This window comes from Gracilinanus agilis, chromosome 2 (genome assembly GCF_016433145.1).
Source record: "Gracilinanus agilis isolate LMUSP501 chromosome 2, AgileGrace, whole genome shotgun sequence".
NCBI lineage: Eukaryota > Metazoa > Chordata > Mammalia > Didelphimorphia > Didelphidae > Gracilinanus > Gracilinanus agilis.
The window spans coordinates 482,856,176-482,879,656 of record NC_058131.1 but is presented as its reverse complement, the minus strand read 5'-3'; the positions used below and the strand labels follow the sequence as shown (position 1 = coordinate 482,879,656).

The following is a 23,481-nucleotide window of genomic DNA, read 5'->3' as shown; positions in this document are numbered from 1 at the left end:
AAAATCTATTCTCCTCAAGCCAACAGAGCCAACATTTCAGCATCTTCCAGTAGGAAGCTAACAAACCATCAGCTTCAGTGTGGCACAAGGAGTAAACAGTGAGCCAAGGCTGACCTGCAGTATCCTAACAGAAATGCAATGGGCAGTACTGAATTGAAGGAACTCCTCTCTACTTACCATATATTCCATTATACTTCCTTTTATCTAAATTTTACAGATGAGGAAACTAAAGCCTAAAGACATCTCATGGGGCAGCTCTGAAACCTCTAGCAACCCAGGTGAGTTTTAAGACCTCTAGCCTTAGCCTAAACTCATACCCATTATAGTTGTCTAGAGGAATCCCAAAACCATTCTCAAAGTTCAGATGTTTAAGTCATCATCAATAGGTAGGTAGGAATTTATAGATCTTTCAGCAATGTGACAATCACCCAATCCACAGATACTTAGATGTGTGTTTAAATAATTATATCATCAATCATGTTTCCCAAACACCTTCAGGTCTCACCTCTTTGAGCTGGGCGAGAGGGCAAAAGGAATGTGGAATCTGAAAGTTTGTCTAGTCCTGCATCCATTCTCTCCACTTCAGATCGATGATCGGGTGCCCACTTGGGGAGGAGATTAGGGACAGTGAATCCTGAGACACATTCACCTTCATAGAACCAATCACTCTGTTCATCATCTCCTGAAACAAGTAAGTCAAGTTACCAACACTTAAGTCCTATAAGGAAGCCTACTTGAAGGCTCTAATACAGAAACTGTCTTGAAACTCAAATTTTGTTGTTTCCAGGATGTGTTCTAGATATTCAAGCGTTATGTTGTGTAAGAACATCTTTTGCCCCAATATTTCATTAATGGGAGGAAGACAGGCAACTCAGCACTGACTCAAGAGGCTACCATTAAGAAACTAACATCATTAAGAAATTAACAGAATTTTAGAACTGGAAGGGATCTTAATGATGACATAATCCAATCCATTCATTTTATTGATGAGGAAATGGAATCCCAGAGAAATTATTTTCTTTGCTCAAGGTAACTGATTATTAATGGCAAGGCCAGGACTGAAATCTCCATCTCCTCATTTGTAACTTAAGGAATCTTCCTGCTAAAGGAGGAAAAAATGTCCTCTGTTATTAGAAAACTTTTATCTGCCAAAACAAATATATCATAAATTATCTCATTCCTCTTCTCCAAACCACAGAATTAAGAAATGGCAGGCGGGATAAGAAAGCACTAAAACCTAATATTACCCCAGTAATACTGGAAGAGTTAATAATATATATACATTAATCCTGCTGTGAATTGCAACCTAAAAGAGCTACTCTGAACCTGCCAGTCATCTAAATTTAAATACAGGATTGTGACAGATATTAAATCATTTTGGAGGTCTCCAAAAAGCAAAGGTAATGCAACTAATAAAGCTACTGTATCTTGGTAAATGATCTGTACCCAATGATATTTCTATGAGAGGAAGTCTGCCCATTGTCCCCTCAAAAAGACACACCAACATAACCAGCAATAACTGCTAAGAAAACAGGATAGTAGAATTAAAGATGATTTAATAAGATGTTCTATCTTACATATGTTCATTATACCTTCTAATCTCAAAAAAAAAAAAAAATTCCCCAGAACTTTCACTGAGCATATTCTGTGCAGATAAATGTTGTCAGATGAGAAAGGCTAAATGCTGTTCTGAAAGGGGATGTGGTAGTTCCTAAGCATCTGACTTGAAAAAAATTAAATATACCTTCACCAGGCTAAAAGAGATCTTGACAAGTCAACTAGAGGGGATTCTTAACCCTACTCAGGACTATAACGCTACCCCATAAAAAGATGAATATCTTTGGGGGCAGCTAGGTAGCATAGTAAGTGGCAGGTCTGGAGTCAAGGAGGATCAAATCTGGCCTAGCTTCCTAGCTGTGTAACCCCTAGGGCAAGCCACTTAATCAGGTTTGCCTAGCCTTTACCCTTCTGTCTTAAAAGTTGTTTTGACTGAACATATGAGTTTTTAAAAAATGAGTGTATCTTTCTATATTTAAAAAAAAAAAAAGAGTAAAAAAAAAAAAGACCACCAAGAAAAAATATTCAATCTCCCTTGGCAACTCAATACTTAATCCTCATTTTCATAAAGGTCTTCCTAAACTTAATCCTTTACACTACAGTCATGTCCCAATAATGTTTCATAAACTTAATAAAATGTATTAGGTCACTCCAGTGTTTCTCTTTCAATAAGTCAAAATAAAGGACCAAATAGTAGTTCTGGGCAATATATGCAGTTTTCTGTACATGTCAAAAGGACCTTGGAAGAATTACTAGACTTGACCTGAATTGAGTCTACTGAGACCCCAGAAGCCTACCTAGAGATAAAGCCTCCAAATCAAACTAGGCTACCTATAACAAATTATTTCTCCTTATAATATTCTAAGTGGCACCCACAGTAACTGACATTGCATTAAATAGTCCTAAAGTAATATGAAGGTAAGAATGCAATCTCATATTATGACTGAACCCCGTGATAGCTCTGAGGTGTGCAGATTATTATAGACCTTTGACAGCTCTGAAGTATGTGTGTGTGTGTGTGTGTGTGTGTGTGTGTGTGTGTGTGTGTGTGTTGGGGGGGGGGGGGGGGTTAGTCCTACATTTTCCAGGCAATAGCCGAATGCTTCCAGCTGTTAGTGGGTCTGAAAGAGTGAACTGTGAATTAGAGAATATAGTCACTATGGTTGTGCTATTAACTCCCTACAGAGAATCCTAGAATGTTAGTGCTGTTAGTGCTAGTTAAAAAAAAATCTAACCAAACTCCATTATATAAATAAAGAAACTTCAACCCAGAAGGGAGAAACATTTCCATAATCACATAAGGCAAGCCTATGAAACAAAAATGCATATTTTTAGGCAATAAAAGTAAAAACTCTTACTATCAATAAATTAAACCTGCTTGCAATGTTCCATATTATGAATTACATGTTTGTAGAATAATATGAAGATGTTTTCTATAATAAGCCACATGCATCAAAATTTTAATCTTTTTAGGAATAAAAATATATAAGGGCAATTAAATTTTTCCTGCACAAGAGTAAGAAAGTTTTACATATCACACAATTATAAAAGGAAAAACTAAGGACATATTTGTTGACTCACAATGAAAGACCCATCCCTATTATTCAAACACACTACACAAGTGCCACATTCTAATAGTCACTCTTATAATTACAAAATTTTACTCATAAATACTGAGCACAGCCTCAGGACTCTGAGATCAAGATTACCTTGACGACCTTCATCATTGGTGAAGAGACCTGTATCACTGCTACTACATACACTGCTGGTTTCACTGAAAAAAGGAATAAAACAAATAAAAAATACACATCAGTACCAATCATACAATATTTAAACACCTCAAATTAAATTTTAAAAGATCCTAAATTTTCATTGTATTCACATTCTATGTGAACAATTAAAACCTAAAAAATTTCCAGAAATTTTCAAAGGGAAAATTCCCATCAAGAAAAGAATTCATGGCTCTATGATTTCTAGAAATTTTTCATGTGTCAAATGTACATGGAGTACACTTGAACATAAATATAATAATATATTATACTCTATAATATGATATATTAATGCTATATTATGTTTATAATATTATAAATGTAATATAATAATAATAAGTATGAACATAATTAAATCTCTGGATTTAAGATACTCTTTGATGATGTAAAATTGCTTAATTAGTTTAGGGCATTATATACATATATAAATATGTAGTTTCCCCATAAGACATTTGCTACAACAAAAATAGTTTATTTAGAAAAGAATTAGTCAAGTTACCTAAATTTAAATTTAATTTTAAAAAAACTTTAGTCATAATAGTCATAAATGCTAATGACCCTAATATAGCTTATTTTTGCTACTGAATAAGAGCAGGCAAAAAGAGAAGAAACAGAATAAACCATCAACACTATACAATGTATAACAACAAAGTTCCGAGATTTTCTGAACTTCACGTCTTCCAATGTCAAAGTGCTAAAAGCATTCATTTTCAGAAAGGAGCTAGGGGACTGGGGGGGGGGGGGGAATGCTGCCACCACCACTACTACCAAACTTGCTTAATTCAATTTATGACATTTCTAATCAGCTTCATTTTCTGAACTAGCAGCAACAGCAGTTTCTGCAGCTTCTGATTTTATTATCATATCTTCAACAGATTTCTGAAATGGTTTTCTTAGATTGAAACCAATTTTTTTCAAAAGCTGCAAATAGAAGAACCTGAGGATGACAAGAAGCAAGAATATCGTAGATAATGGCTTTGCAATCTATTACAAAAGAGATAGATATATTGGGTAAAATTGCATTTTATGCAATGTCTAAAGATCAGAGGCAGCTAAGTGGCACAGTGGCTAATAATTATGACAACATTTATATAATGTTTACTATGTGCCAGGCACAGTGATTAGCATATTATAATTGTGCTATGTTTGAGTCAGGAAGACCTTCTTTCAAACCCTGCCTCAGATACTTAACTGTGTGACCATGAGCAAGTCATAACTTTCCTCATATGTAAACTGAGGGAATTAGAATTGAAGTCCTCTGAGGTCACTTCCAATTCTAAATCTGTGATCCTATAGATTAGGATCATGCTGCATTTAAACCTAACTTCTTTGTACATTAGTTCTGCAATAAGAGAATGTAGGTTCAGTTCTTGCCTTGGATGCTGCCTCCTTGTGTGGCCTCAGGCACCCCTCTCCTCAATCTCCATGAACTCTTTAATTTCATTTGTAAAAGGATTCTGGATTCTGGCGTCTCTGAAGTTCCACCTGCTTCTACAACTATCTATGATTCTATGGCCTAAGATCTACTTTATTCTGTAATCCAGTCAAATACAGTGGTAATGCTAACTTTAATTTGTCTTTCTTTGAATCTTGGCTATTTGCAACAGCATGAATTGGCTAATTCTTAATAAAATATTTCATTTTACTACATTCTTCACTTGTAAATGCAAACACTGGTTCCTTTTTCCATCTTTTTATATAAAACAATCAATCTCAAATATGTATAGCTTGTTTTTTACTAAAGAATACAAATAAATTCAACACATTAATTCCAAGCTATTCTACTCTTCGGCCTCCCTGGAGTTTCCTTCTGTTCTCAGCTAAGCATTTTTAATGCTTCAATGACATTTTGTATAGCATTATCACTATTTCCCTTTACAGTATAATTCCCCTACCCTCAAAAAACACTCCCCATTTTAAGTAATAATAAGTATAAACATTATTAAGCCAAACAAATCCATTTATTGGCCAAGTCTGAAAATGTACATACACCTTGTTCTACACTGCTAGTCCATCACACTATGTCAGGAGGTGGGAGCATGCTTCATCAGTCTTTTGGAGCCAATTAGTCACTGCATGGATTAAAATATTTGTCTTTCAAAACTGTTTTTCTTTACAAAATTCTAGTTATTCTATTTGTTCTCCTAATTCACTTGACTTTATATCAACTCACATAAGTCTTTGAAGGTTTCTCTTAATCCATTCATTTTTGTCATTTCCTATGGTGCAATAACATTTCACCAGATTCATATACTACTTTAATTAAGGCATTCCCAACTGAATTCCCTCCCTCTTGATTTCAAGTTCTTTTCTACAACAAAAAGTATTGCTAAAAATATACATGTGAATCCTTTTCCCCCTTTTATCTTTCTGAAGTATATGCTTAATTAATAGTATTAACAGGTCAAAGGATAAGCAGTTTAAGAGACTTTAGTGGTATAATTCCTTTCCAAAATGGCTAGGCCAATTCACAGCTCCAATAGTGCATTCCTATGCCCATTCTTTCACAAACCTTCAAAAGTTGTCATTTTCCTTTTTTGTCATCTTTGCTAAGCTGATGGGTGCAAGATAGGACTGAACAGCTATTGGTATATTATTCCCACTGTTAAAGAGATTTTCTTAATCTCTCCCTTTGCCTTCTAAAGAGGCTGATGAGTAGGATTTCTAAGTAGATCAGAAGTGAGCCAGAGCTGAAGATTCTGTTACCAGGGAGACCAGGACAGAGGAAAGGAAGTAGCTGGCTCTCTGACAGAAAGTTAGGGGGGACAGTTGGTCAGTGAGAAAAAAAAAAGCAGCTGCTGACAATTGAAGGTCTTTTTGCCTCTGGTATCTCTAGAGAAGGAGGTCTGTCTCTCAAGCAAGGGGTTACTGGCAGTTGGCTACTGACAGTTGGACTGCTATAGAAAACTGATTGGAATGGTGGCTGTCTATTATTTTAGGGAGTTAGATAGTTAATGAATAATTTATGGAGTAGATTAGGCCTGGTGTGCCAGGCAGAAGAACCTGTCCTGAGAAGACAGAGATAGTTTTAGGAAATTTTAGGTATATTTTTAGGGTATAAGTTTAATATTCTCTCCTCTTTTCTATCTTTCTATCTGTACATCTTTCTTAAATTAAACCAAGTTTCTGTCAAACTGCTCTCCTCACTTTGTCGAACTCCTTAATTTAATCCTTACACCACTAAATGCTTACTGATAACATGCTTTTCTTCTTTTTAGAACTGCCTGTTTTAAAATAAACCCACAAAAATTATCAGGAAGGCTTTTGATTTTTGTGGATTTTATATCCTGCTACTTTTACTGATGTTTTTGCTTCAATTCATCTTAACTCTCTAGAGCTCTCAAAATCGGCTATCACGTGACCAGAAAGCAGCAATAATCTTACTTCCTCTTTGCTTTACCTTATTCTCTCAATTTTTTTTGTTTATTACTAGAGCTCAAGAACTACAGCAAATATTTGTGGTGACAGACATCCTTGCTTTACCCCTGATTTTACTGGAAAAGACTCTTATTTCTCCATTACAAAGGATATGTACTAGGGCAAGCAATATGAAGGTCAAATTTTTAAGTTTCCTGCCAATATGTATTTTCCATTACTAGCAACATCATTCCCAGAGAAAATGATCTTGTGATGACTTGGTCTGTTTTTGCTTAAATCCTACATGTTATATTGCATTTCCAGGAAGCTGTTCAAAAAATTTTTTTCTTAACAAAATTGTTTTTCAATCATTTTTCCACTGTCTCTCACTCTGTGACTCCATTTTGGGATTTCTTTGCAAAGATATTGAAATGGTTTTACATTTCTTTCTCTAGCTCATTTTCTAGATGAGGAAACTGGAGCATATAGGGTTAAGAGATTTGCCCAGGGTTCACACAGGTAGTAAGTGGCTGAGGCCAGATTTTAACTTAAGAAGATGAGTTCTCCTAACTCTAGACTGGCACTCCATACATTGTGCCAACTCACTACCCATCCTAGTTGCTGAATATAAAAATGTTTATACATAGCTCATAATGAATAGTCACTTAAGGAAAATAAAAGGCACACTTTTTCCCTTTGTACAACAGCAGATAGGCTTCTGGATCACAATGAGAAAGAGCTATTTTCTTAAGTAATCTACTTCAAAATCATGAAAGACTTTTTTGGATTTTTTTTTTTACATCTGAAAGACACTTTATAGATGCAATTGCGTGTTTACTTAGCAGCATTTGGAAATTGTTTCATTTAAATAGAATATTAAAAAAATGCATTTTCTTTCTCCAGAAACATTCTAGTAATACTTTAACTCACAAAGTGGTCAAAGGATATGAAAGGCCTCAAAATAAAAGTGGTAAACTACAAATGGCACTAAGTTATGCTCCAAAAGCACTAACAGAAATCCAAATTAAAACAACTTTAAGATTTCATCTTACTCCATGCAAATAGCAAAAATAAAAACTGATGGATTAAGTCAATGATAAAGAGACTGTGATAAACAGGCAACAATGATGCAATTACTTGGTGAAGCTGTACAGTGAGTGGTTTAACCACTCTGCATGTCATTTTGGAATTTTACAAAAAAATTCAATTATGTTATTCAAAAATAACAAAGTGTCCATATCTTTTCTATACTTTACTAATAGTTGTATACCACAAGGAAATAAAATAGTCAATAATAGAAAAGATGCAAAATATATAGAAAATTTTCAACTGAATAAAAGGGCTGATCACTTAATTTTGAAACTACACACACACACACACACACACACACACACACCCCTTATCCTAAAGAATGTCAGGTTCCCATACAGGACTTATATCCCCAGTTTACTCTCTCAATAACTTGCCAAAACCAAACAGCAAGATGACCAGCTTTCTTAGAACATCTCATGAAGTACTTTGTTCTTAAATTAGTTTGAAGGAAAAAATAAAGCAGCAAAAAACCTAAGAAGGAAACTTAAAAACTAGTACCAATCATTTTTTTAAAAAAAGGGAGTGAGGTGGCTCAGTGGCCTTAGAGCCAGGCCTAGAGATGGGAGGTCCTAGGTTCAAATCTGGCCTCCAACACTTCTTAGCTATGTGACCCTGGCCAAGTCACTTAACCCTGACTGCCTAGACCTGTACTTCTGTGGCAAACTGATATATTGTATTGTATCCATTCTAAGACAGAAAGGTTTAAAAAAAAAAAAAAAGAGTACAAATAGTAAACTATAATCAATGTCAAATTTCTCTGTGTAATTACAAACATTTAAATCTTTGAACTTCCCAAGCAAGTAAGAAATGAAAATGCATTGGTTAAGTTACAGAAAAAAGGATTCTTAGTGTTAATGCATAAAATCAGGATAAAACAGACCCAGCTCTTACTGTACCTTGTTTGTCTCATCTTCCAATCCAAGAATACAGTGAGAAAAGAGGCACTATATGTCTTGGATTAATGAAAACCTAGGTTCAAATCCTACCTGAGATTCTTATTCTTATTCTGGGTTTAGTTTTATCAACTGTAAAATGAGATTTTCAAATCTCTTTTAGTTCCAAATCTATGAATCTATGAAACTTCTGACCTTAAGTTTAACCGTTAGAAGAAGGAAGCTGCTGGGCAAACAATAAAACTAGCCTGGTACCATCCTGAACTGGTACCCTGTCCCTTCCCAGAGAAAAAGTAAATAGAGAACAAAGACTCCATGAAAATGGGTTCTACTTTAAATGAACAAGTTCACTTTTAGCTTTAGGTTGTGGAATTGTTTAAGCAATTGGGGGATTAATAAAACTGTCCTTTTGAATGCCATCCTCTTATATTAAATATCCTTAGTATTCTTTTCTAAAGTACACCTGAAATATACCACTGTGATCTTTTAGAGTTTGCTCCCAGGGTACCTAATGACTTCCCTTTGAACCCTATACAAAGATTTAGTTTTAATTCATTCACTATTCTCTGGAGCATAAAGGAAGACCTTCAAGTCAGGCTTTAAAAAAAGTTTCAGAAAATAACAGATAGAGCAAATTCACTATTTCCTAAAGAAAATGCCCAACTTTATGTCCCTAATTCTCACCTAATTAAAATTTCAAAGTTCCTCTAAATTCTCACAACTAGGTACAGTCTCTTCATGATAGCCTATATCAAAGTCTCTCCAAGAGAGCCTGCTCTTTTACCTGAAAGAGATTGCCAGGCCCATCACATCACTTGTCATTAATGCCTTTAAGATTGAAAAAGGAGGAACTCGTTTAAGGTATATGCATCATCTAGTAAGGATTCATAATATCTCACTATCCACAAGAGGAGGTGGTGATGGGGGCAGAAACAGTAATACTAGTAGAAGTCAGTATTCTGGTTACTTACATAAATAAACAAGTTATCAAAGTAAAATGAATGCTCTTAGAAAAACTAATACACATTACACATTTTAAAAAATATAAATGAGAGTTCAGTGAACAAAAATAGATTCTAAAAATGGGTGTCTTTTTTACCTAAAGGACCTAAAATTATCATTGCAAACAACTATACCACTATAAAATTTTTAAATAATTTAGATATCTCTGTTGAAGATGCCCAAAGTTCTGAGGTGCTACTATACTTCTATTAGTAACAAAATATAGAGAAAAATATCACTATCAGCATCCCCCATTTGGGGGACTAAAAAACACAATCTTCAACCTGCTAGATGTCTTTTTTCCCAAGTCCAGTAAACACTGATTAATGACCTCCACTTGCAAAGGAGGCTACTTACCTTAACCATGAAATAATGAATGCTATTGATCCAACAAGCTACTGCTATAGAGTGTTATTGATCACCCAATCTTTGGTTAAAATGGTCCTCATTTAGCAATTTCACTGTCGCCAACACCTAGAGCAAAGCATGCTCATAATTAAAGAGTTTGGGGGAGTTTAAGTGAGAGGTGATGGACAGAGAGCTCAGCTTTCATCCATTTATTCCTGCTTCTGAACTATTGTTTGTGTCAGACAGGATATTGATTTTCTATAAAAATAAGAAAACAAGAGGCACTGCAGGGCTGCAGAAGGTCAGCCTGGGCTACAAAGGAGGGGTAGGCTTAGCACTCTGTCTCTGTCACTTGCCTTCTAGGAGAAGGGAATATTTTCTTTCCTGTGAAATTGGCCTTTAATACATCACTTCAGGAAGGCTCTTGGCTGCCACTTCAGGCCATCACCAAACCAATTCACTTAACCCAGGAGAAAAGAGCTGAACTACACATTCAGTGGGAACAACCAAGTTGGTTTGTTAGCCCAGGATACAATGATTAGACTGTGAATAAACTCAATAGTTGCTGCTAACAGACTTGGAAACATAAACTATAGAAGCAATTTGATAAAATAAATCTTGTCACTCCCGTCCCCAAAATCTTATTCATAGCTTCAATATACATATATAGCGTACATATATAGCGTGCATATATATGCACACAAAATTGACAACTAAATGCATACTATATATAAAAAATTTATACATAAACGTATAAATAATCTGTATATATATAGACACATTCAGGGAAAAAGGAATACAAAAGAAGAGGTACATTCATGATTGTTTTCAGGAGGTCAAAAAAAGAACTGGTTGTTGTCATAGGATGGTGGAAAAGGGAAAAGAAAAAACAGAAGAAAACTAAAATACTCCATATTTAGTCAATCCCAAAAAAGGACTATGATAACTTGGACAGAAAAATACTTTCGATTAACTGAATTATGCCAACATTTTAAGGGGGGGAAAAAGCAGTCTCTACTTTTCTTTAAAAAGTAAATTTTCAAATCACTAAACAACTTTACCATGAGGTTTTCTTAAGTTAGAACTACTTTTGCTAATTCTTGGTTCAATCAAGGTAGAAAGTAAAGTTACTAATATTTGAATCTAACAATGAGACTAGATAGACAGTTCTGGAAGTCTAATGGTTAATAGCCTTAAAACTTCCACATCTAGAATTACATGTAAATGAACAACAAAATATATGACCTAATTTATAAGGGAAGCAGAAGAGGGTCCTATAAAAATGGGAACATTTATCATTAATTAAAAAATTAACAAATTTTAACATCCAATATTTTGATAGAATCCTCAACTCCATGATAGTACATCCCCTGAAGAGCAAGTAAAATCCTCCCATTTCACAATGGAGAAAATCTAGAAAGGGGAAAACTTATAAAGCTTCTGTTTTCATTTACATTGGATTCCTGATAAAGATGTGATAGAGCTTAGAATCCTTTAATAACTATAAAAGTTTTAACAAGGAATTGATCCTTCTGCTTCAATCAATCCAAGGAGAGCCAAAACCAGAAAAGGAGTTATTTCCAATTTCAAAAAAAGAAATGTGTGTTCCTGACACATTTCGAATGAGAATTACATCCACACACTTATTTCTAAGACAAACTTGGTAAGAAACAAAGTCCTAAAAGAAATCACAAGTTCTGTTCCCTTCAAATAATCCCAGCTTTCAGATAATCTATATATAGATATCTATAGTCAAGACTAAATCTTGTAAGATGAAATAAATATTGCTTGTGAGCCAAGATGGTAGAAAGACTGATGTAATAAACTCCAAATCTGGTAAGGGGGGTTTTTTTGGCCTCTAGTTCATGAACTTTTTTTTTAATATATATTTTTTAAAGACATTTCAACATAAAGTTTCCTTTATAGTTCTATACATCTTATTTTATGTATTTGAAAGCATTATTTTGAAAAAGGTCCATAGGTTTCACCAAATTTCCAAAGGGGATCCATTAGATAAAAAAAGGTTAAGGGCCCCTGGTCTAGAGCCCCTAGACCATAAGCAATAGAGAGAAAATAGAATAGAAAGAGTAGAATCTATATGAAAAACAATTAGCCTTAGAAACAGCCAATGTAATATAAAAAACAAAAAGATGCCATGAAAATAAAGTTTTTAGAAAGAAGTAGTAAGATATCCCAAATACAGTGATAATTATTAAAAACTATAGTTTTGTACTTATACTAAAATTAAAAGCCATAATGATCCAAGAAATATAGAAGCAATTTTAAAAAATAAGAAGAGGAAAACCTAGATAACTCAAGAGTTTCAATAATGTGAAAAAGAAAAAATTAAGAAATCTGTTTCCCAAGTACAAAATTCAAACAAATCCACATGAAAATAGGCAAGTATGTAAATAATGTATTCAAGGAAGGGAAGGGAGGTCAAACTGTGAACTCTCCTTGATATAATTCTGAAGACTAGAGAATATAAGATTTAATGTAAAATCAAGATGCTGGGATTAAAAACCAATCAATAAAATCAACAGACACTCAAGTGCAAAGTAGCTTTTCCTCTTCCTGACACATCCTAACTTGAAATTCCCAGTGATTTATGCCTATTCAGTCAAAGCATCATTTTGGAAAAGCAAAGTCCTAGCAGAGGTTACAAATTCTGTGAAAAAAGTTTAGGCTGAATCAGAAAAAAGGCTGATGGAACACATCAAGTTGAATCCTTTTAATATCAACTACAAAGGCTACTGGCTCCTTTTATCTGGAATAAAATGGTTAAGAAAGACTACACTGACATGTTACCCAAAATTCCTTACAAGTAAGTTTTTTATTAAATTTAATATGAAAAAGCTAATAGGAACCAATGTTATTTATTTTTTGATGCTTCCTGTGTATAGAAATAATCTGATGGTTTATATGTTCAACATGTTACATATTTTAATTATCCAAGTGTTTTTGGTAGTTTAAAAACAGATATTCCTAAACAATTCATACTATGTAAAAATGTTGACATGAAGAGTAACAAACAATCTTTAAAGCCAAATTCAAAGTTTCATATTACAGGCAACAAATGCTTCTAATTACCTACAAAAACATGCTCATATGTACAATGCTTAAGATGGATGATTTATGAATATCAACTCTCATTACTATTTAAGAAACTTGAGGATATCTAAGCTATCAGTTAACATCAGACTACAAAATCAAAACTGCAGAAGCAAATTTGTTATTAAAGGCTTGCACAAGACCATGAGTTTGCACTTTGGAAAAGGTTAGTTGGGGAAAACCTTTGGTTGGTATAGGGGGTGGCCTCACCATTCTGACATGTTCTCATCAGAGCCCTGTTTTTGTTCATCGGCTTCACACTCCATCCTCTCCTTCCTGACCGATTTGCTAAGGAAAGTCCTATTTTCTGCAGACTCACACAACCCATGGCCTGATGAAGTCCAGGGAGCATTCTCCTTCCAACGTGACAGCCTCTGCTTCTTGGCAGATTTGAATCTGCAGCCTCTCTCATAGCTCCAATCTGACACCTTGAGTTTTTGTTGGAGGCTAGCAGCCACTTCTGAGGTCACTCGTTTCACCTTCCTCCTCCGCCTCAGGGGTCTACAGGGTGCATTCTCAGTAAAGGAGTCTGATTCATGCCAGGAGTGCTGCTTATTCTTTAAGGTGGAATTAAGAGCTGGATGTCGCTTGGCCACCATTGTGTCGTCAGAGTCACTGAAGTTGGTGACTGCAGCCACTTCCCGACAGTCCTTCAAAGCCTCATCCAAGCTAGATTCTGAGGCCTCACTATAGCAACAGGTGTGTTCTGCTAAGTGGGTGAAGTCAGAACGTCGCTTTCGACCCCTCCGTTTTCGAAGCTGTCTTCTCTGCTGTCGAGGGCTCAGAGCCATTTCCTCCCATAGTTCATCTAGTTTATTCTGCTCTGATGTCTGCTCCAAGGCCGAGGCCAAATCGTGTACCAGCTCATCCATGAAGTCTGACAAAAAAGAATTAAGAATTAAGGGAAACAAATAGTGTTATACAGACTATATTGCCATGCTATACACTTATATACCAATAACAACTTCTATCACTGAATATATCCTTTCTGGAGCTGCAAGAAAGGAAATATAGTCACTTTTCATTAAAATGCACTCCAATTCTTTTCCTATAATCTTTGCTCTCCTCTCCCCCAAAAAACTACTAAAATTAGGTGGTTGGCATATGCTCTAAGTCAGAAGACTACATGTTTTTATAAAGAAGAGCCATAAAGTTTCACATAAAATAGGAGGAAGCATAATGGAAAGAGAACTGGGAGAGAAAGACTCACTGGGACTTTTATAAAATGGGATCTTTTGTGAGAATGACAATTGAAAAGAATTATTTAAGCAACTCATACAAGAGAAAACTTGTTAATATCAGCACTTAAGAACGTAATTCAATGCAAAAAACTACTTAATGCCAGCTCTTTAAGAATACTTAAAGGAATTGAATTACCAACATTTAATCTTCTCCTTAATGACATTGGCATCCTTGTCAATTGCAAGTCTAATTGTTACCAAAAAAAGAGACCTAAATACCATTAAAGAAAACCTGGATAAATCTAAAACTGAAATGGCAGTTTTTGTATGGGATTGAACTTGGTTTAAGATTCCTGGCTAATTGCTTTTCAGTACTTTCTTTTTATTCACACTGACTCAAAACAATGAGACAACTTTGATATTTCACAGAGGTTTAAAGCAGGAATTGTACTTTAGGACAACTTTATATTCAAAACTTTTATGAGGGCAGGAGTAGAATGCTTTCAAAAATGTTAACAGCCTAGGACAACTTTTCAACAAAACCACAATACCACTTCTCCAAGGTTCAGAAAGGGGGCACAGATGTGTGGACTAAGTCCCATCCCTTTCCAACCCATATCCCTGGTAAGGGAAGCTCAGAACCAGGAAAGAGGGGTATTATTTAATGTTTTCTTGTTCTTTATTAAGCAGCACATTTTAAGCCTAAGTTTTAAAAAATCTTAATGTTTACTACCAAAATCAAAAGTGGTAGTTACTAGTAAGTATATGGCTCAGCATTCAAATGCATTTGTGATCACAGCAATTTGGCCATTCTCTCCAAGTCATCCTTGCCTGCTCAGTGTGTCCAACTCTTGTTTGTGTTCTCCCATAAGATATCCAGAAGGCCATCCTATATGCAGGGGAGCCTTCCTGACACTCCTGCTATCCCTTTACACTTACCACCTAACCAGCCCACCTTTTTTTAATCCACTTATACACCTCCAACTCTTAGATTCACTGAAATCCAAGGCAGGCACACACGCAAGACTAAGGGAAGCATTCCAAATTCCTGACAGAGTAAAGAGCTGAACTGTTTGACAGATGGGGAGGAGAGAGGTGGGAGGTGCTGGAGAAAATGGAAGACTGCTCTCTCCCAAGGCAAACACAGAGAGGTTTGGGGTTCGGTATCAAGATACCAATCGTGGGCTTAATAGTGGGCGAAGAGCTCCTTTCGCCTCAGGTTACTAGTATCAAGACAGGCAAGGCCATGGGCAATGAGTTACACCACACACTCTCCTCCAGAGCGCAGAGGGGTGATGGGTCTGCGTGTAGACTACGTCCCAACCCCTTTCTATCCTATATTTTGGATTAAGGGAGGCCTTGTGCTCCAGAACCTGAGGAAACCAATAAAGGGGTGGTAGAAAGGGGAGAGAAGGTGGAAGAGGGAGAGAGGGGAAGGAGGGAGAGGAGGAAGTGAAAGGAAATATAGGAAGAGGGGCAAGGAGGCATTGCCTAGGAAACGGGGTCAGGCCCTCCTCGCGCTGTCTGGGACGTCCAGGCGTGAAGGCCCCCGGCTGCTGCTAGCCAAGGCCCAACACTTCAGCAACCTACACCGATTCCCCACCAACCCTCCCAGGGTCCCGCCCACTGCCGCCGCACACCTTAGGGGAAGCCCCGCAGGACTTCAGCCATGATCACCCAAGGAGTCCAGTTTCCGAGTCCGAGAGGGAGATGTCATGGACCCAAAGGACGCCCCCAAGGCCCCAGCCTCCCGCCCATGATCTCACTCACCGGCTGCCGCAGCCTGCTTCAACCGCCACCGCAGTTTGGGCCCCGTCTCTCCGCGGGGGTTTCCCTCTGTGACCTCATTTCCGGTCCTGGTTGGTGGAGGGGAGGAGCAGGAAGAGGAGGCGTGGGAGGAGCTGAAAACACCAAGCACGAGAAGTCCCGCCCCTCTCCCTTCCCCCATGCCTCAACGCTTCCTGGAGAACGGCTGGCACAAACAGAGGCAAACTAGGGCCTCCGTGGGAGGAAAAGTGGTGAGAAAGCCACGTGCACTCCGCCCTGGGGGCGGGGTGACCGCTGAGTGCTCAGGCACGCCTCCTTGAGTTTCCGAGCTCCCTGTGCGTGTGGATGCGTCCCAAACCGCCCCTCAATTTTTGAAGGAACTTGGAAGTTCCCTGCTTGTTAGAATGTTTGATCCTTGCTCCCTATTTTTTTTATTTTAAAGAAAGTACATCTGGCGGAACGAGGGTACCAGGAGCTTAATTGACTTGCCCCAGGAACGTGTGCAGCCTGTACATATCTAATTTATGGGTGACCCTGAGCAACCCAGTAAGTCACTGCCTCAGTTTCCTTCTGAAAAACAACCACGGAGCCTTTTAAGTGGGCTCTGTGGCCTCCAGGAAATTTATCACCTTTTCTTCTCCCTTCGAGTCAGGATAGAATCAGGTCGAGTGAAAATGTTTTAAGTGAAGGCATGTAAAGCACTTTGCAAACCTTAAGTGCTATTATAAATGCTATTTTATATATATATATATATATTATAATCAATTACTGTAGCAGCCTGGGATACACTGTCCCCTCGTTTTATGGAAGTGTTGTGAGACACCCTCAGGAAGGAGGAAGAGGAGGAAATATATATAATTGGTAAAAATTGAAAGGCAGTTTACAAATATCTCATTTTCTCATAGGTGTAATTATTCCCATTTTGCAGATGAAAAAACTGAGGCTGAGAGGTTAAGTTCAGTTCAGCAAATGTTTATGAAGTGTCTACTGTATTCCAATAAGTACTGGGGAGGCAAAAGACAATCCTTGCCCTCAAGGTGTTTACCATCAAATGGACACTTCTAAGCATATATACTGACTCTATGATCCTGGGGCAAGTCACTTAACCTCTCAGTGCCCAGAAGCAACTCTCTTTAAGATCTTAAATTGAGGAGCAGGAGCTGATCTGCATTACTAAAGTTTCTTCACATCAATGAATCAAATTCCTAAAATCACAAAACTACTGCAGGAAGGGACCTAGTTAACCTAAAACCTCAAAATGTAAGATATTTTGCCCAAGGTCATAAAGCTAGTGTCAGAGGTAGGATTTAAACTCAAGTCCTCTGAAGAAAAAGTCCTCTCTCCAGACCCAAGGATATAAGTGCAGTACTCTATTAGAATGGGAGTTAGGAAGTCTTAAGTGCTGGTCCCCAAGCATTGCTACTAACTTAGAGCAGTCACTTAACTTCTGTGCCTCATTTTTCTCATTTGTAAAATAAGAAATTGAACTAGATAATCTCCAGGGTTCATCCAAGAGCTAAAATTGTGTTTCAGTTCTAACATTCTATGTTATTTCTTAGGAATCCTAGACTCAGAAATGGAAGGTCCCTTCAAAGACAGTATTTGGGTTTTTTTTGTTTGTTTATTTCTTTTAACCTTTACCTTTTGTCTTAAAATCCATACTAAGTTGGGTGGGGGGAGGGGGGAGGGGGGAGGGAGGAGGGGGTGAAAGGGAAAGTAGGAGCATGAATCATGTAACCATGTTAAAAATGAATATTAATAAACGTTTAAAAAATTTTTAAAAATCCATACAAAGTTTAGTTTCCAAAGTAGAAAAGCTGTAAGGGCTAGATAATTGGAGTTAAGTGACTTTCCCAGAGTCACAATACCAGGAATCTGAGGCCAAATTTGACCCCAGAATCTCCTATCTCCAGACCCTGGTTTTTTATCCACAGAATCACCTAGCTGCCCCTCAAAGGCTACATTTGAATAGAAATCCTTTGAATGGCATTTTCAACAAGTCATCTAGCCTTTTCTTAAAGACTCCAGTAATAACTCACTTCCAAAGTGAAAACACTTCCCCTTTAGAAATTCCCAATCATTTAAGGTTTTCCTTATGTGAAGTTAAAATATATCTTCTCTGTTATATTCACCCATTCAGGATACCTACCTTCCATCCTTTAGAACAAGTCAAAAAATTTTAATCCTTTCTCCCCATTTCAACTCATCAAATACTTAAAAATAGCTATCATGCTTTACCCTTAAAATTTTCTCCTCTCCAAATTGAATTTTCTCCATTCCTTTACCACATCCTTATATAACATAGTGTCTTATCCTCTCCCCATCTTGGTGCACACATCATAAAGGTTTTACAGTGGTGTTATTCTACAGGTGAAATAGTAATTTAGCACCTTTCCAGATCATGGATCTAATCTAGTGTAAATTTTTTTAAACAATGTTTCTTCCTCCTGTTAAAAGGAAGAGAGAGTTTGAGTAAGTTTGCAGAGAGCAAAGGCATGAGACTAACAGGGAGAGAATTCTAGAATGTGAAAGTGGGCTCAGACAACAGTTAACTAAGGTTTGAGTGGTCTTTCTCTGGTTTGACCTGGAGAGACTGGCTGCTTTTCCTTGATGGCTGCTTTTCCTTGATGGCTGATATTACCCAGTACTACCCTGATTTCCCATAAATATAATATATATATATATGGTAGATGCTTACCTGCTGCTTGCTGTTATCTACTGATTTTCCTGGTGTGATCCTGAACCATCTGGGCCGTCTGTCTGTAAGATCAGGTCTGGGGTCCTTTGTGGATCCAAGATCTCTCCCTGGGCCCTGTTAATTTTGCCACAGACCACTACCTCTATTACCATCCAAGGTGGGTTGGTTTAGTTCAGGCTTAGCAAGTTTAGGGACTGGGATCTATAGACAGGTAAGAATCAGTGTAGTTCAAACCTCTAAAGATTTCCCATGAGGGATCAAATTTAGATCTGGGAGGGTTTAGGTAGTTGATGTTAGGTTAGGATTACCCAAAATTCCCGTTTAACCTTTCTCGGTTATAATAAATACAATATCCATCCCTGTTACTGAGTGGTCTTTGTGTGTCATCTCAGAGTCAAGCTCTGCCTGCACTGGACTTGGTTAGCCTTTCCATATCTGTTAATCTTCTGATATTGGCCCTATCTGAACCATCTGGTCCCATCCCCTACATCACCCTCTCTTATACTCCTACCCCCCCCCCCTTTTCTAATTTGAACATTTTTTTTTCAAAAAAGATAATCATGATAATAGTGTGGTCTTTTACATACAAAAACATGTCATAGGCCTTTATATTAGAAAACTATCAGCTAGAATCATTGGGAGGGGGGGTGAGCTGGAGAAGGAAATGGCAAACCACTCTGGTATCTTTGCCAAGAAAATCCCAAATAGGGTCACAAAGAGCCAGACATGAATGAAATGACTGAACAATAACAAATCCATACTCATTTGCTTAGAGAAAATGAAATCTATGGTCATGCATCACAGAATTAGAGAATTATAAGGACAGTCATCTAATCCAACCCATACCATGAGAGAATTCCCTATATCCTAAAAATGGTCACCCACTCTGCTTTTAGATTTCTAATGAGGAGACCCAACTACCTCTTGAGTAAGCCACTCAGTTTTTGAATGGCTCCCATCCTTAGTAAGTTTTTCCTAAATATAAAGTCTAAGTTTGCCTCTTTGAAACATCTTCCATTTTTTCTCTGGTTCTGCTTTCTAAAGATGACAAAACAAGTCAAATCCCTCTCCCTTGCAACATTCCTTCAAATACCTGAAGACAGCTAATGGACCACCCCCCACCACCAAATTTTCTCTTCTCCAGTAAACTCTAACCAGCCCTCGAATGGCTTAGATTTAAGATCCATCACTATTTTCATTACTTTCTTCTGGACACTCTGGTTTATCAACAAACTTCCTAAACCTGGACACCTAGAACTCAACAGAATACCTTAGATATGGTCTGACCAAGGTAAACTTCAGATGAACTATCTCACCTTTTATTTTCTTTTTAAGCCCTTACCTTCTGTCTTAAAATACTTGAGGTACAGGTTTTAAAAAGTACTAGGTATTGATTCTAAGATTCTCTAAGAGAGATAAAGGTTAGGCAATAAGATTAAGTGACTTGCCCATGATCTCACAGCTAGGAAGTATCTAAGGCCCAATTTGAACCCAGGATCTCCTATCTCCAGCTCTGCCTTTCTTATTCACTGAGCCTCTAGCTGCCAGAAACTATCGCTAACTTGTTCCTAGAACTATGCCTTTCTTTACTGCAGCTCCAAGATAGCATTTACTTTTTTGGCTTCCACATCATATTGCCAATTCAGAGTAAAGCTAATAGTTCAGTCCAGAAGAAGATTAAATTCATTCATGACTTCGGTTTTGTTATCCATACTCTCTAAACCAGGGGTCAGCAACCTTTTTGGCCATGAGAGCCATAAACGCCACATTTTTTAAAATGTAATTTCGTAAGAGCCATACAGTGCTCACAGTGCACGCTCCTGTAACAGCACCTGAAAAAAAAAAATTGACTTTATGGCTCCTGCAGAAAGAGCCATATCTGGCCCTCAAAAGAGCCAGATATGGCTCGAGAGCCATACGTTGCCGACCATCACCTTATTATTCTTTAGTAGTTTCAATCACCAATAAGCATTTTTTAAGTTCAGTAATATTTTTCCCAATTACATATAAAAACAATTTTTAACATTCATTTTCTAACATTTTGAGTCCTACATTCTCTTCCCCTTTTCCCTTCCTCTTCTCCTTATCTAAATGCTAAGTAATTTGATATAGATTATACATTCAATAAGCATTTATTAAGCATTTACTATATATCAAGCATCATGTTAGGGTCCTTGGGATAGAAAGACAAAAATGAAACAAGTCCCTTGCCCTCAAGATATTAGTTTATATTCTGTCAGAGAAACCAACACTTCCACAAATAAGTTAATTTAAACCTTTTTTTCATCTAGACCCGTATTTCATCTGTTCTGGGATCTCCCAGTGAAGGTGATACCTCTGCCAAAGGAGACAAGCAATTGTACTATATGTAGTCTTGGAGAGTTGTCTGGAATTCTAATAAGTGACTTACCTGGGGTCACAAAGCCCTTGTGTAATGGAGACAAGATTTGAAACTATGGCTTCTTCGTGACAAGTCCAACTTTCTCTCTTCTTCATTATGCCATCTTTCATCTAGAACATGTATTAAAAAGTAAAATTGGCAGAAATAATGTGTTAGACGAGGCAGAGTATCAACAAAGACATTTTATATACAAAGGACCTTTAAAGAAAGCTGGAGAATCTCAGAGGCAAAAGTGAGGAGGGAGCTAATTCCAAGCTTTAGGAAAGCATTTTTTTAATTGAAATTTTTTATTTAATTATTTTATTTAGAATATTTTTTCCATGGTTACATGATTCATGTTCTTTCCCTCCCCTCCAACCTCCCCATCCCCAGCTAATGCACAATTCCACTGAGTTTTACATGTATCAAGATCAAGACCTATTTGGGAAAGCATTTTATGTCAATTCATAGAGAAAGGAGATAGAATGGCATATACAAAGAACAGTCTTTAGGCCAGTTTGGCCAGACCATAGAGTTCCTGAAAGGTAGCAGTGTGTATTGCAGGGGTTTGATCAGGTAGGACTTCTGAACAATTGATTTCCCCCATCCCACTTGTTAAAATTAAAAACTGTAATGGGATGATACTTAAGACAGTGAGGTATTTAAGGTTTTTCCCCTTTCAGATTTTGAGTGGTTACATTCATATCATATAAAGGACATGAAGCTTTGATACTCTTACTTTAAGTAACCTTTTTGCAGATCCTAAAAGGTATAAACCAGAGGTGGCCCATTTCACCTTACCTGACCTTTTAGGGAACACGAAGAAATTCCTCACTGAATATGATAGAATCACAAGGCAGTTAGCCATTGATCTAACTTTGTTGTAAAGTTTCAGTCACATCCATGGTGGCTTTAAAAAACAAGATCAGTCTCTGAGAATGGAGTCATTTGTGGCAGTCAAGAAGAGAAACTTCTATGGAGGAAGAAACTAAATCTTGAAAATTGTTCTTTATATTTTCCTTTGTAGCTCTTGCAAAATATGTTTGGGTTGGGGGCAGCTCAATGGGGGCAGCTCAGTGGAAAGAGAGTCATGTCTAGAGATGGACCATATATGAAGAGCTTTTAATTGCCAACCTCTATATTTCATCTTCAAGATAGCTGGGAGATCCTAAAGCTTTTTAATCAGGAGGTTGACATGGTGAGATGTGTTTTGGCAGTATCGACTTGGTAACTATATGGAGGATGGATCACTAAGGAGACAGAAAGTAGAGGTAAAGACACAATTAGGAAGATATTGGAATAGTCCAGAAAAGAGATGATGAGGTCCAAAATACTGTATTTGTGAGAAATGGAAAATGTAAGAGAAGGGAACAAATGTGAGGTATATTATAGAGATATAATTCATAAGACTTAGCAAATGATTGGAATAAGGAAAAAGGAAAAGTTAAAGAATTAACTCCAAGTTGTGAGCATAGGTAACTATCAGGATGATTTTGCCTTTGACAGAAATAGGAAAATTTAAACATAGGTGACATGATTGGATCTATACTTTAGAAAGATCACCTTGGTAACTGAAAGACTGGAATGGAGAGAGACTTACGGTAGGAACAGAAAGTTATTGCAGTAGTCTAGGCATGAAGTGATGAGGGCTTCTACCAGGTTAGTAGTAGTGTCAAGAGATAAGAGGGTATAATGTTGTAAAGGTAGAACTGATAGAACTTGGCAATGGAAAAAGAGGAAAGAAAACCTAAGAGCGTGATGTTAAGTTAGCTGATAAATAGTCCTACAGGTGTCTCATTTCATTCCACTGCTGAACCTGCCAGCCTGAATCAAACCAGACCTCTAACATTTGGCATTATTCAACATATTTGTATTGGAATGGCATTGTGGCAGAGGGAAGGATATGTGAAGAAGTAGGTTATTAGATGTCCATATTCAGCAGAGGGAGAGCCTGTGACCACGGTAATTTATGAGAGCATATGTAAAGTCTTTTCAATGGGAAAGAGAGGGACCCTCCCCGCCAAACCCAATTAATTGCCAACCAACAGGATACTTTTGCAGCACTACAGTTACATCATGATCTGGATTCTTTTGTCTCTGGCCAGAATTAATCTATCTCATAAGACTGCACCCAAATTTGGGAGTCCCAAGCCACTCAAAACTCAGGATCCAGATTTAAGAAACTTTGGGGAGGTGTACACTCTATGACCAAGAATAAGGTTTCCCTGCAATTCAGGCCATGCTAGCTGTAAGACTGCAAGGAAATCCACTACTATATGAGTAAATTCATAGTGTCCTGGAAGGTAATGGGGCACCTTAAATATAA

At 37.1% G+C, this 23,481-nt stretch overlaps 1 protein-coding gene across 1 annotated transcript in view; it reads right to left on the bottom strand.

Annotated features, from left to right (window-relative positions):
• The window catches only part of GPATCH2L (G-patch domain containing 2 like), a 74,006-nt gene extending 57,895 nt beyond the window's left edge, over positions 1–16,111 (bottom strand). Inside the window, exons 1-4 of the mRNA XM_044664954.1 lie at positions 16,081–16,111; positions 13,340–14,006; positions 3,267–3,331; positions 506–682 (exon numbers count right to left, since the gene is read on the bottom strand). Coding sequence (XP_044520889.1) covers positions 506–682; positions 3,267–3,331; positions 13,340–14,001 — 904 coding nt within the window. The 5' untranslated portion in view covers positions 14,002–14,006; positions 16,081–16,111. The remainder of the gene's footprint in view (positions 1–505; positions 683–3,266; positions 3,332–13,339; positions 14,007–16,080) is intronic.
• Between the last annotated feature and the right edge of the window lie 7,370 nt (positions 16,112–23,481).